The sequence below is a fragment of the Scophthalmus maximus genome, chromosome 8 (genome assembly GCF_022379125.1).
Source record: "Scophthalmus maximus strain ysfricsl-2021 chromosome 8, ASM2237912v1, whole genome shotgun sequence".
In the NCBI taxonomy this organism is placed as follows: Eukaryota; Metazoa; Chordata; class Actinopteri; order Pleuronectiformes; family Scophthalmidae; genus Scophthalmus; species Scophthalmus maximus.
Genome location: NC_061522.1, coordinates 9,757,005 through 9,770,421, shown reverse-complemented (window position 1 = coordinate 9,770,421; position 13,417 = coordinate 9,757,005). Strand labels below are relative to the sequence as shown.

General features: G+C 40.4%; 1 protein-coding gene across 2 annotated transcripts; it reads left to right on the top strand.

Annotated features, from left to right (window-relative positions):
- The first annotated feature begins 3,186 nt into the window (after positions 1–3,186).
- On the top strand, positions 3,187–13,182 carry LOC118312200 (leucine-rich repeat LGI family member 2-like). Of its 2 annotated transcripts, none has more exons than XM_047334046.1 (9): positions 3,187–3,283; positions 6,563–6,889; positions 7,102–7,173; positions 7,369–7,440; positions 7,835–7,906; positions 8,031–8,102; positions 9,599–9,768; positions 10,327–10,491; positions 11,066–13,182. In XM_047334046.1, exons 2-9 carry the CDS (start codon positions 6,624–6,626, stop codon positions 11,899–11,901), a joined length of 1,725 nt encoding a protein of 574 aa, XP_047190002.1. In that variant the 5' UTR covers positions 3,187–3,283; positions 6,563–6,623; the 3' UTR covers positions 11,902–13,182. The 2 variants fall into 2 exon arrangements, with proteins under 2 accessions (XP_047190002.1, XP_035492500.2); XM_035636607.2 differs by lacking the exon at positions 3,187–3,283 and adding an exon at positions 6,241–6,415.
- The last annotated feature ends 235 nt before the right edge of the window (positions 13,183–13,417 follow it).

Genomic DNA, 13,417 nt, shown 5'->3' with positions numbered 1-13,417 from the left:
ATCCATTAAAGGAACTTTTCAAATGAAGTAACCTTTCAGACATGTCTACTGCTTCAATTTGTAAACTGACATTTTGCTTGTGTTTGTTACAATCCTGTGCGAGTGTCCCTTGACAGAATCAAAAAAATCAGGTGTGAAGGCCTCTTCACTTACCTGCAGCAGAACGTGTGGACACACGCTCACCAAAAGTGGACAGTTTAGCATCGCAGCTTGAATCCGCATGGTCCCAACCTGCCCGACTTCCTAATAAATTGCACATTGAATGTTCATACACACACAGGCATGAATATTAAGGCAGATGAATAAAATCTATCTATATATGTGAACATTTTCAATAAAAACATTTTTTTTCATTCATTCCATCTACTGTATAGGTTCTCTGAGTACATACCAATTTATACATTTTGTTCTCTGAGAATAATAAATGTTTTCTTCTCTCAGTAGAACCAAAAGATTTTTTTTTTTTTAATGAATAGACGGATATTGGCACCACTAGTATTTGTGGAAACAAGAATCCATCATTGCTCTGCCAACGTTGAACAGCTGTCCAACACTTGATGGACAGAACTATCGACCAGCTGTGGTGCCAGTCAGCTTGCTCTAACTTCATCTGTTCATATGCAGATGTATAATGTATGGCGCAGCGCAAGTTTTCTTTTTTCTTTTGGTCTGTCTTCTCTGTCCACGTTCCGTTCCACCGGGGCAGAGTGGTGGTTGTTGAATGTTGGGTGCTATCAGGAACAATGCTGATGTATTGCATAATAATGGTTCAGGTTTTGGGGAGCTCTGTCCAAGTGTTTAAGACACAAGTGTTGTTTCTGGACAGGGCCCCAAACTGGTGGTATGCAGCCGGGAGGGGTTGGGCCAACAGTTGCTCCATGTGGAGGACACGCTGACAGCAATATCAAGGACAAAGACCACCAGTTTAAAGCCTTTGTCCCCCTCAAATCCCACTTTTACCCTCAGTGTCATTTATGTGTTGTGACGTCTTACAAATCTTTGTGTTAAGTATATCGCCGTAAAGTTATACTTTTTTTCGTTTCGCTGTTTTATATCTTTGCTCCAGTTTTCAGGGATATATTGTACTTTTTTTACCACATTATTATAAGTGCACTGCAGCTGTTACTAGTCCTTCATGGATTGAAACTTTTTAAAATATGGAAAAAGTCAACTCTGGGACTATCGTCATGTTTTATGAGTTGTCTGCTGTTCCAGCAAAGAGACATTTCCCCTCAAAATTCCCAACTTGTTTTATATAAATAAATGTTCCAGGCCTGATGTGAACAGAAAAACGCAAAGCAAGGTGGAGAAGAGCAAAAAGAGGGGGGCTGACCCCAAGGTAATGGGGAACCACTGGACCAAAGCCATGAAATGTATGTAAAGCAGTTGGAACTAGATCCAACTCAATCTACAACAGTAAAAGTGCATGTATCAATATTAACAATCTAATAATGTAACTATATCAAAAACGGGATATGATATTGTATAGAGAGTACTTTCCTTGCACTTGTGTATTTTCACTTTAGTTAATGTACTTATAATGAAGTTTTTCTTCATAAGTGTATCAGTACATTTACTCAAGTGTGGTGTAAGTGAATCCCTCACCTAGCAAAGACAAACAACAGTACACAAAAGGGTCGTGACGCACGGTCTGATTTCACATCAACAAATTACATTGCTATCAAATTACATAACAGTACCTTTAATACTAAAGTGTGTTTAGTGTTGGATTTATATAATTAGTATGTAGTATATTTAATCCTGTAAGTCGAATGTTTGAAAAAAAAGTTACTTTCATGAATATAAAATGATTGTACAAAGACTTCAGTATGTGGAGAAACATTGGTATTTATTTACCCAAAAGGCTTAAAGTTCAATTCTCTTTCTGTGCCAAACCATGAAAATATACAAACACGCACGCACGCACACACACACACACATACACCGAGAGAGGTTGAACTGACCTCCACAAAGCTGATAAAATTAGGCAGCTATTTAAAATGGGGACACCGCTCACACAAGCACGTTGAGATCAGTTTCTTACAGTGGCTACATTAAAACAGCAGGTGTTAATTCATGAGCACCATTCATCAACGCCGTGTGAATCCTTTTCTGCTACACGCAGTTTTATTTATTTGGCCCCGAATTGCAGGATGCAGGATTGGAAACAGTCAAGATTTTTTAACGGATATGTGTTGCAAAAAAACCAAAAACATAATAATTACAACTCACCACTCGTCCCTTATTACAAGTCACCTTGCACATCATCATATTATTTTCTACATGTGTTCATTTAGCTACAATTTAGCATTGCTAAGGTAACATTGCTTCACTTGCTATCCTGTATTTGTTTGTTAGCATTATGTTACAGTTCACATCAAAGCATATGTAAGTTAAAGCAAACACACAGCCACAAGTTACTTTCAGTTATCTTTATTAAGTTGCAGGTTTGAAAATTGTTGAATTGTTTTGTTTCTTTGTCCATACTTACAATTGTTTGTTCCTTTGTTCAGGGCTACCACGCAGGTCTGTTGTTAGAGAGGCCCCGCCCAGAATCTCCTGGTTTTTATGGTGTCGGTGATGTCATCGCCGACATCATGGGTTAAACCAACTGGTGGGGGTTTCTTTCAGTGAGGAATGTTTAGTTTGATAGTTAATTGTTTGTCAGTAAAATGTGCTGAGATAGGTACCTGTCAGATAGTGATTTAGAAATGTAATGAGTTTGGGAAAGGAGCTGAATGATTATTAATAATTCCTGGTGTTACAGTCACTATATGTGTCATCCCTCAGTAAATACTGGTACGGGCTGAAGGAGAGGTGGTGTTGATTGAACACCCTATATATTCAGCAGCATGTTCGCCCGTCTCCAGAGGGGGAATGAGGTGGGGGCCATGAGGTGGGGGCCATGAGGTGGGGGCCATGAGGTGGGGGCCATGAGGTGGGGGCCATGAGGTGGGGGCCATGAGGTGGGGGCCATGAGGTGGGGGCCATGAAGCCATGAAGCCATGAAGCCATGAAGCCATGAGAGTTTTCATGATTTTCTTTTCAGATTTATATCATGCGTTTAATGGAGAGCACTGTAAATAAACATTCACCTTGAAGACTAAAGATCTCTGCTGAGTCTGCGTTCCTATCTACCACCTTCCTTTGACATTTGAGCCAAACTATTTTTTACAAACTGAATAGTGTGGCAAAGGCTCTGTGGCAGGATCTGGGACTCAAGTCCTGCTGCAGCTTGAGGGATTGATGGCTGATGGTGCGCAGGTGAATTTGGCGGGAGCAGGTACTGGAAAGCCAAACACACACATGCACACACACTCATTCTCACTCTCACACGAGGAATGCAATGGGACTACTTAAAAATTGTTCTTAATAAAAGGATCAAATTATAAGTGATCATTTAAAACTGACCACAGTAATGCACACCAGTACTTCAATGGCCACATAATGAATCGGTATAAAAAAAATATTCTCCAGACTTTTACTACCCTTTAATAAAAAGTTGTTTTTTATTTTTATTTGCCCTAAAATATGAATAAATTTGGTTGTATTGAACACATGCAGAATGGTTCTTTATATGCAAAACGTTTGGCTTTTGCGAGGCTTTACCACCAGGCAGTAGCTCTGAGCCTTCCGCTGCTTCTCGAGGGGCAACTGGAGAAGTCTGAGAGCTTGAACACCTGCTGTGAAGCAGTCACCAGCAGCGAGACACTGCACTTTTCCTGGTTACCCCCCACAACCCCCCATCCCCAACTCTGACCCCCCTCAAGGGTTTCATGGTCTGAAGGGTAAAAGGTCATCTTTGGATTTGAAAGTGTCACATGTGTGCTAGTTTAATGGATGTAAGGGATCAGATGAGAGCGTCACCCCAAAGCGCAGATAATGACAAATGATCACTGAGGATCTGGATCACTTTTACTGACTTTCTGAAATATCACAAGATATACAAGAAGATATGATTTTTTTTGTAAATGAAGACCAAAAGGTTAATTTTTTTGATAATACTGGGGTACTTGCCATAGTACTGTCAAATCTTTTTTTTCTTCATACATAGACCTGTCAAACATCACAAAGGTGCTGCTTTATGTGACCTTTACATTGACATACATAAGACATCTGTGAAGCTGGAATAAACACGATCAAGGGTCTTTAAATAGAGGGTCTCCTCCTGTAAAGCCCTTCAAGAATTAACAGGCAACACTTTCAAAATAAGACACCGATTCTAAAGGGTTTTCAAGATGAAATGAATGGCTTTATTAATGTTTAATTATTGCTTTATATAGCTTTGATAAGCCATTGTCATTTGACCATTTACTGTTTTGAGAAAAGCTGAACCTGTGGTTAAATGTATTAATATTTACAAATGTTGACTTATTATGGAATAATTGTAAAAAAAAAAAAAAAAATATGAAGATTAATGATTAATTGACATTTAAAACAGACAAACATTACAAACATGTATAGCTCAATTGTTACCAGTTATAAAGGATTAATTCACAACATGGCAATGCAAATGTTGCATTAATAGCTCAAACTTAAGCAAGTAGTTACACCCGTCAGACTGATCTTTCTGGAATACCGATGTCTTTTATTGCCCTGTTCTTGCTCTTAAAGTGATTATTTTCACACAAGATGTTTTTGACAAGACACTGTATATACTGTCTTTTGATTTGTGACTAAGAAACAAAGCTCATTTCATCGTGTTCAAAATGTTGTACAGACATGCGAGACACGGGCAAAATGCAATAATATGAGACTCACAGTGTCAGGGGTCAAATAAGTGAAGAGGTTTTGCTTTTGTACGTAGGTGTTCCCAGATCCTCAATCATATCCCTGTGGCTGTCTAGAAAGAAATATTGAGGAGATGTTTGCAGTGGCGTCATCCGGTTTCAGCTTGCACGTGTCCCGAGTGTTTCAGGGATGCTCTAACCTAAAAACAGCAATGCTCGACACAGAGCTGTCATGAATTATGCCAGCAATGGCAGACATGTACGGTTGCTCCCTTCTGGCAATGGGTATTCGGTTTCACTCGGGCTCATAGAGCACTGGTCCTCCAGCAAAGGTCAGCACCTTGTTAGGGTCTGCTGCCACAACCTTTTGTTAAGTGAACACATCTATCGATGAATGATAGACTGTACTGCGTTCCTGATTTTAAAAGTAGAGAAAATGTGGTGGAGAAGTTGATTTCATAAGCATAGGACCTGTGATCAACCAACCATTTTCGTCCGCTGTGTATGAGTGGAGAAAATGTATAACCCTTCAGTCAGTTAGTAGAAAAGCATTTAGCAAAGGAATGTGTTGTAGGCTAATGCATATCATCGGTCATATATTTTAAAAAAAATAATTCCATAATCTGATATTGTGGCAGGTTTTCTAAATCTAATTCTCTCAAATCAGAATTTGTGTAGCATTTTAATATTCATTTAACTTAATCTCCAGCCTGGGGAGACACTGAATGAAAAGGGCTAAAATCATGCTCCTGAGAAAGGTTATATATTATGAATGTATATGATATTCTCCACCGCCGAATGTCGCAATAAAAAACAGCATTTCAGATCAAAACCAGTCATTTGTTGGCGACACTAACAGAAACAGTGAGAGGTGTACTTGCATGTTTATGACGCATGTTATAGATGGAGATTATTTGTGCTACAGAGCTAAAATGATTGTTTTCAAATGCGAGAGAGAAAATGTATAAATGTGGATGTATAGCCTGTGATAGTTCTGAAGCCCAGACACCTCACACCACCCAGATGTCATATTTACATCACTGCTGAATGTAGCGCACGCACAAAGAGCGATCACTTGACTTTGGGGCAATTTTAGATTTGGATGATGACGTCTGCACCGTAGTCCACAACGCGATTGGACAATATTTATACATCAAATATGAGGTGCTGGTCATTTGTATAAATCGTTTTTTAATTTTTTTTTATTTTAAGAGATTTATTGGATGATTTAACACAACATATGTTGAAATTGTAATAACACAAAAGCTGTGTAAGATATTAACATGTATTTTCTGAGACTGTAAAAAAAACAGCAGCTTTAAGATATTAAATTAGGAGGGGAAACTTAAAATAGACATTAGATTGCATTTCACGTTGTTAACAAACTGTAACTTTTGTTCATAGAAATAATTGTGGTTTGCTCCTCCTCTTTTGAGCAGCAGCTTCCCTCTAGTGGTACTGTCGTGCAACTGCACAAGTGACCCACTGCACCACTGTTTTGCATTTCATCCTCACTGTTTTTCCAGTGTATTTCAACCCCAATTCAACAGAGCAGACTGTACTGGATAAGTTGCCGAGTCAGCTGAAAGAACATGTTATTAATTGTCTGTGACAGTTAAAAAAGTTCGACATCAGTCTTGATAACATCGGATGGCTCCAAAGTTTGAATAGATATCCTCCACATGGTAAATATGAATACACGTGCTGCAGCTGGATATAAAGTAATGCCATGTCATCTGTCGTGACTGCACCATTCTCCTCAAGGATTATTGCGCGTGGTTTTATTTTATTTTTTTTCTAATTCGTCAATGTACTCGCATCCTTCCTTCCAGCAACTACCACTGCGACGCTGCAGCCGTGTCAGCCTGTGTCAGGGCTGTGTCCACCACAGTGATGCATTCTGGTGTCGCTCGGGCGGATCAGACCAGCCGCTGCCCTCGCCGAGCACCGGCCTCATCACACATTGTTCTCGGGAGGAACGACATGACATCGACCGAGCGGAGGCTGCTGGTGGCGTTTGCGCTGCTGTGCATCTGCGGAGCGGCCGAATCCAAAAGGAATTTTAAATGTCCTTCAGGATGCGCCTGCTCCAAGGAGACGATCGTCTGCGTGGGAGCCGCCCACATCCCGAGGACCATACCGAGCGACATCAACTCATTGTGAGCATAGCAAATCGTGTTTCCTTCAGCCAAATTATGATTGCTTCTTTGATAAGGCAAATCACAATCACTGTGCTGCGTTCAAGGACACCGAGCCAAGAGACCGGTCTCTTGCTGCCCTGCAGAGTTGGCACTGTGTCTGCTGTCAAAACGTCCCAGTCAGAGTTTGACTTTGATTTACATGTTTTTTTTCTCCCTCTTCTTATAAACAGGAGCATAGTCAATGGATCTCTTCCCGAAATTACGGAGGGGATGTTTTCCCTCATGCCTTCTCTCCAGCTGCTGTAAGTTGAGTTTGTCAATTTGAAACCATTATTGATCAATCGGTTAACAGTCATTAACATTTAATGGCTTAGATGTCAGACACAAAAAATAGTATAGCTGGAATTATCAATAATAATAGACCTCTTGTCTTGCCTGACATGAAAGCTTGTAGCAAAAGGGCCAAAGGTTTATCATTTAATTTTTCTTCTTCGCAGGCTTTTAAATGCAAATTCCTTGACCACAATCAAAGATGATGCTTTCTCCGGTCTTCCACATCTAGAATACTTGTGAGTATTATTCAGCAAACATAACGGAACTTCCCCGCTTGGGGTGAATAAAGTAAATATCTATCTATCTATCTACTGTTTTCTTTTTGTAAAATACTAAATTAATATTAATGATTATATTTCTTTTGCATTATTACATGAGAGTATTCACTGCTGGATGCACAATAAATGAATGCAAACACAATAAAGATACTTCTGCAGTTCACTTAATAATTACTTCAAGTTTCAAAGTCCCAGTTTGCCCACGACCAAAACTGCTTATAAAGACGTGTATCTTTCCATTATCTACAGACTTATCCGCATAAAAAACATGACACGACATAATGTGCTTAATCATTTAATTGTTTCTGCTTGTCCACGGTGATAAACTACAGTTTTGTTGTTCACGGGGCAGATTCATTGAGGGAAACAAGATCGAAACAATCACCAAAAATGCCTTGCGTGGTCTACGAGATCTGACACATCTGTAAGTCTGTTATCATTCTCACAGTGGGCAGCACCTTCATCACCGACATGTAACTGCAGAGGTAAAGTCACAAAGCAATGAGAGCCGTGTGTGTGTTTTCCCTTGTCTCCACTCTGTCTCTTAGCTCCCTCTCCAATAACCAGATGAGGTTTCTGCCAAGAGAGCTTTTTTTTGACTTGGATTCCTTACTGGAACTGTGAGTAGTTGTACCATCAGCAGTGAGCGCGTGTGTGCGCGCGTGCGTGTGTGTGTGTGTGTGTGTGTGTGTCTCAAGCTGAGCTTTTTGTTTGGCTGCATTAACACCCACAAGAATAGAAATAGCAGAAATTTTAGGTTTGTGTCTCTGTCCTTAATGTTTAGTCACTCACTTAGCTGTAGCAAAAATGTTCTGATCAAATTATCAAAAAGTAAAATTGCTGTCCCGACAACAAGAGTGTTTTGGTGAGCAATAGTCAGGAAAACATTTAACTGAAGGAAAAATTGTTCTATAGCTTTGACCAAAAGGACTGAATCATCAAGTACAACCATCCATCCATCATCTACAGCTTTATCCATTTAAGGGTCGCGGGGGGGCTGGAGCCAATCCCAGCTGACATTGGGCGAGAGGCGGGGTACACCCTGGACAGGTCGCCAGCCTATCACAGGGCCACATACAGAGACGTACAACCATTCACTCTCACATTCACACCTACGGTCAATTTAGAGTCTCCAATGAACCTAACCCCATTCTGCATGTCTTTGGACTGTGGGAGGAAGCCGGAGAACCCGGAGAGAACCCACGCATACACAGGGAGAACATGCAAACTCCACACAGAAAGGCCCTGGTTGGTTTGAACTGGGATTCGAACCCAGAACCTTCTTGCTGTGAGGCGAAGCGTGTAGTGGTTAGCACCTTCGCCCACCAAATACAACCAATTGCTTCTTTATTCTTATTCCTGCACAATTCAAATTGTATAGATGAAACGTTTTTTACCTTCCCGCATGCAGCACTCTCATTTAGATTGTCAAAGAGCCTTTTTGGTTGCCATGCAATAGGTATATATATTTTTTTGTACTTTTTCGTCAGGATTGCTGACATAAGCACAGACAGACCCCAACCGAGACACACCAAACTGATGCAGTGAAGTAACCAAGCTTTTAATGAATGATATTAGGCTTGCAGGCAAGTTTCTTAAGTTCCCCATTAGCCACTGTATTGTAACTACTCTGCCTTGCGTTCTCCCTCTGGTTTTTTAAACAGTACTTATAATAACAAAAGATCAATATGAATACCGTATTATTCATACTCCCTGTGCGACTTAATATAAAACAACCACTACGAGACATAACCAACACCAACTCTTGTCACAAATACAAGTGTTGGATAGTTCCGTATATCCATATCCCATCTTCAAGAACACAGTGACTAAAAATAAATCCTAATAACAAGAAAGTCAAAGTGTTCTACACTATTCCAGACAGCGAGAAGAGTCTGAATGAGTCTCATTTGGTGGGTAACAAGATTAATAAGGCATCTCTGACACTGGCGCTGTGTATTGTCGCCTCAAATGACTCAATGAACTGTTTTCAATGCTTTGGAGGCGTCTCAATCCTTTCCTCTTATCAATATAAAACATTCAGCATATTTTATTGTCTCTCGTGTCCCAACTGATTTTTGCAACCGCTGACGATTCCCTCTCTGCCGCGTGTCAGGGATCTACGGGGCAACTCTTTCCAGTGCAGCTGTGAGAACAAGTGGCTGATGACGTGGCTGAAAAACACCAACGCCACAGTGTCGGATGTCTTCTGCGCAGGTCCCGGTGACATGAAGGGCAAGCGGCTCAGCGACCTCCCCATTCCACCGGGCGAGTGCATGTCCACAGGTAAAATGACAGGTGCACCGTCAAAGGTGATGTATGAATAACCACTGGCACAGCTAAAAAGACAAAGAAAGAAAGAAATCGATAACGCTGTTGAATAATTAAACAGGATGCTCCCATTCACCATTCTACACTCTTAGGCCTGCAGACAAATGTGCCTCTGAAAATACCTATACACACAAATGTACGTACACAAATATTCACACATGTATACACATGAATAAACAATCAAAAAAGGTAAAGAGCAAATATAACGTTGGTAGAAAAGATGATAGTTTTTTAGTCCAAACTATCTTTTCCTATTTCTCCATTTTACTGTCTAATCAGATTATTAGTCGAGAAAAAACAGAATCGGTTCATGCCTAATATTACCATCAAACTGTTAAATCCAAAGTGTTAAAAATAGTAGATCTACATTAGCCACATTCCTGATTCCTCCCACCTGTTTTGTTTCCCAGAAGCATGAAACAGCGTGTGATTTAAGCAGTGAGGTCCTACACATGTTGACTATTTCACCTTGTCAGCAGGCAGACATTTGCTGTTTTTGTCTGCATCCTCCAGACTTTGTGCGTCACCAGTCCATTCCCATTCAGGCCATGTCAGCGGACATCTTCTCCTTCAAAGAGGACATCTTTGTGGCGATGGCTGCTCCGAACACCAACAGCTGCGTGGTCATGGAGTGGGACCACATTGAAATGAACTTCAGAAAATTTGATAATATCACAGGTTCGACAAAAAACACATAAAATATACATTTTGGTGATGTTCTGTATTTTTGCAATTTATTCAAATCCCACCCAAAGACCAAAACCAGCAATGAATTGATCATGAGGTGATTGGTAATATTCCTTGCATGGGCAAAGCTTGATGCAGCTTATTCCCTTTGCTATTGAAAAATGATTAAAAACTTTATCAAGAACTACCGCACTGTATGAACTTAAGTCAGTCTCAAATACAGTATCCAGCTGTTTTTGAATATTATTATTATTTTCAAATGATAGTAAATATTCCCAATCTGTTGTTATTGATCTAAGATTTACATCTTAGATTTACATCTTAGATCAATTCTAAGCCAGTGGGTTTGTTGCTGAGAGCCAAAAATATTGTAGGGAAGTAGAAAAATAATGAAAGACATGTCAATTTTGGTCTCGTCATAGGGCTTTTGACAATAAAAAAAAAAAGTGGAACATTGCCAGCATTATCGTTAAAGTTGATATTGTAATCACCCCTTTTTAAGATAATTGATTTATCGTGAGTTAGTTATCCACTCTGATGTCATGTTCTGTTTATTACCCCACAGGGAAGTCTGTTGTAGGATGTAAGTCGGTGCTGATCGACAGCCATGTCTTGATAATTGTCACCCAGCTCTTTGGTGGCTCTCACGTTTACAAGTTCGATGAACAACAAAACAAGTTCACCAAGTTTCAAACCATCGAGGTCTTCAACATCTCAAAGCCAAACGACATCGAGGTGTTCCAAATGGACGGTGACTGGTATTTTGTGATTGTGGACAGCTCCAAGGCCGGACTGTCGACTTTGTACAAGTGGAGCGACAAACCAGACCGCAACGAAACTGGCTTTTACTCCTACCAGTTTCTCCACGAGTGGTTTCGAGATACAGATGCTGAGTTTGTTCAAGTGGACGGGAAGTCCTACCTCATCTTAGCCAGTCGATCTCAGCCACCGGTCATCTACCTGTGGAACAAAAGCTCCCTGAAGTTCATACTTCACGGCGAAGTCCCGAATATCGACGACGTGGTGTCGGTCAAAGCGTTTCGGGAGGAAGGTGAGTTGTACCTGGCCTTGACCTGCTACATCGGCGACTCCAAAGTCCTCAAATGGGCAAACAAGCAGTTCACTGAGGTGCAGGCTCTGCCCTCACGAGGGGCCATGATCCTCCAGCCCTTCTCCTTCAGAGACAGACACTACCTCGCTCTCGGCAGCGATTACTCTTTCACACAGATCTACCTCTGGGATGTGGAGACCAAAACCTTCCACAAGTTCAAGGACATTTATGTGCAGTCGCCTCGGTCGTTCAATGTTGTGACCAACGACCGGAGGAACTTCATCTTCTCATCAAGCTTCAAGGGCAAATCGATGGTTTTTGAGCATATTCCTGTTGATTTAAGCTTATAGTGCCTAAAATAATGACTCACGACATGAGTTGGTCACTCTGAGTCAACATTATGTGTATGCTACAGCCTCCAAGAGCGTCAAATGGCGTATTATCGTCCTTATGCGGAAGATGGTATAAAATAACAATAGACTCTTAATTACTTAACTTAAATGAAATGACGGCCTTGTAATTTTAACAGCATGAACATAATTTTATGGCACACTAGATATTATCTTAAGAGGTGCTGGCTTTTATTGCAATTCTGTCAAGCAAACAATGGGCGAGGTCAAGGAGAGACCATGGCCGTTATAGACTATAACCTGGTAGTAAAAGAAAACTATCCATTAAGTGTTATCTATAATTAATGCCCATTTATACATGATTCCTTTATGGTGCACCTCCTAGCATTTAGCACTCACTGTTTCCTCAGTGAGTAAAAGAAAGAGTGACAACTCTCACATAATGACTTTTCGGTTTGTGGCACTGCAATGCTCTATGCAGAAACCAAACAATGATTCCCGGGCCGTGGGTTCGGCTCTACCACTGCAAGCAAGACTGTTAACGACTCTTACTCTAAAATGCTCAGTACTCCGAAAGTGAAGGGATTTGTTTGGAACCAGCCTTTTAATTTCTGTAACTGTTATGACTTGCCTGATGATTGCAATGTGCATGACACTGAGGTTTTTTCTTCTTTTACAAAATGTCATCAGTATTGGCTAAATATCACGAGCTGAAGTCTTAAGTGCACAACATCTACTATTGTATGAACAGATGGGCCTGATTACTGGCTAAATAAAACATAGTTTACTCCTGATTTCTATGCAAAATGTCTCATACTAAGTGTTGCTGCAATCACGAGGTTGCGTGTTGCTGTATAACCTGAATGCAATTGAAGCCACAAATGTGCAGCTCTCTCTTTTACCGATCCGTAGATGTTTTTCATTTACTGTTCAGATTTAATTACAATCTGTTTGCCTTGGAATTTAGCAGTCGGATCGCTGCCTGCTGCAAAAGCTGAAGCTAAAAATGTGTCGCAGCTTAGAAGTTGTATGTAAATCAATCAAAGCAGTATTCAAGAGAACGCAAATGGAATCAGTGACAGAAGTTGTGTGTGCGTCGTCTTGTGTAAGTGAGTTGAAGTTCACAGAAACATTGTTGGAGAAAAGAAAGTCTGATATCGAGTAGGAATGTAAAACTAAGGCTGGGAGCTGAAGAAGCTGGGAGCGGAAACATGCTGATGAAACAGATGAGGCAAATGATGTACTATAAAAGCTTGAACCTGAAATAAAATGCATTTAAACCATGAAGTTATAGTTTTTTGATCATGTTTACATTCCCCTTTTTTTCCACATTTCACACTTTTGACTGTCGCTACATCTGAATTTAACTGTAGTTTTCAGCATCTCATCATATAAGCTTATACAAATCCCATAGGCTATAAGTAGGCTGTTTTGTTGTGTGAATTGTTTCAACAGTGTGGTTGGATTCTATTAAATATATATCTTTACCCAGTATAGATCTGTACCCATGCTTGTA

Bases quoted from the DNA above. Each gene is read 5' to 3' on its own strand.
- LOC118312200 (XM_047334046.1), top strand. From the start codon at position 6,624: ATGCATTCTGGTGTCGCTCGGGCGGATCAGACCAGCCGCTGCCCTCGC. The intron at 7,907-8,030 runs GTAAGTCTGTTA...TCTGTCTCTTAG, and splicing joins CTACGAGATCTGACACATCT to CTCCCTCTCCAATAACCAGA. The intron at 8,103-9,598 runs GTGAGTAGTTGT...GCCGCGTGTCAG, and splicing joins TTGGATTCCTTACTGGAACT to GGATCTACGGGGCAACTCTT.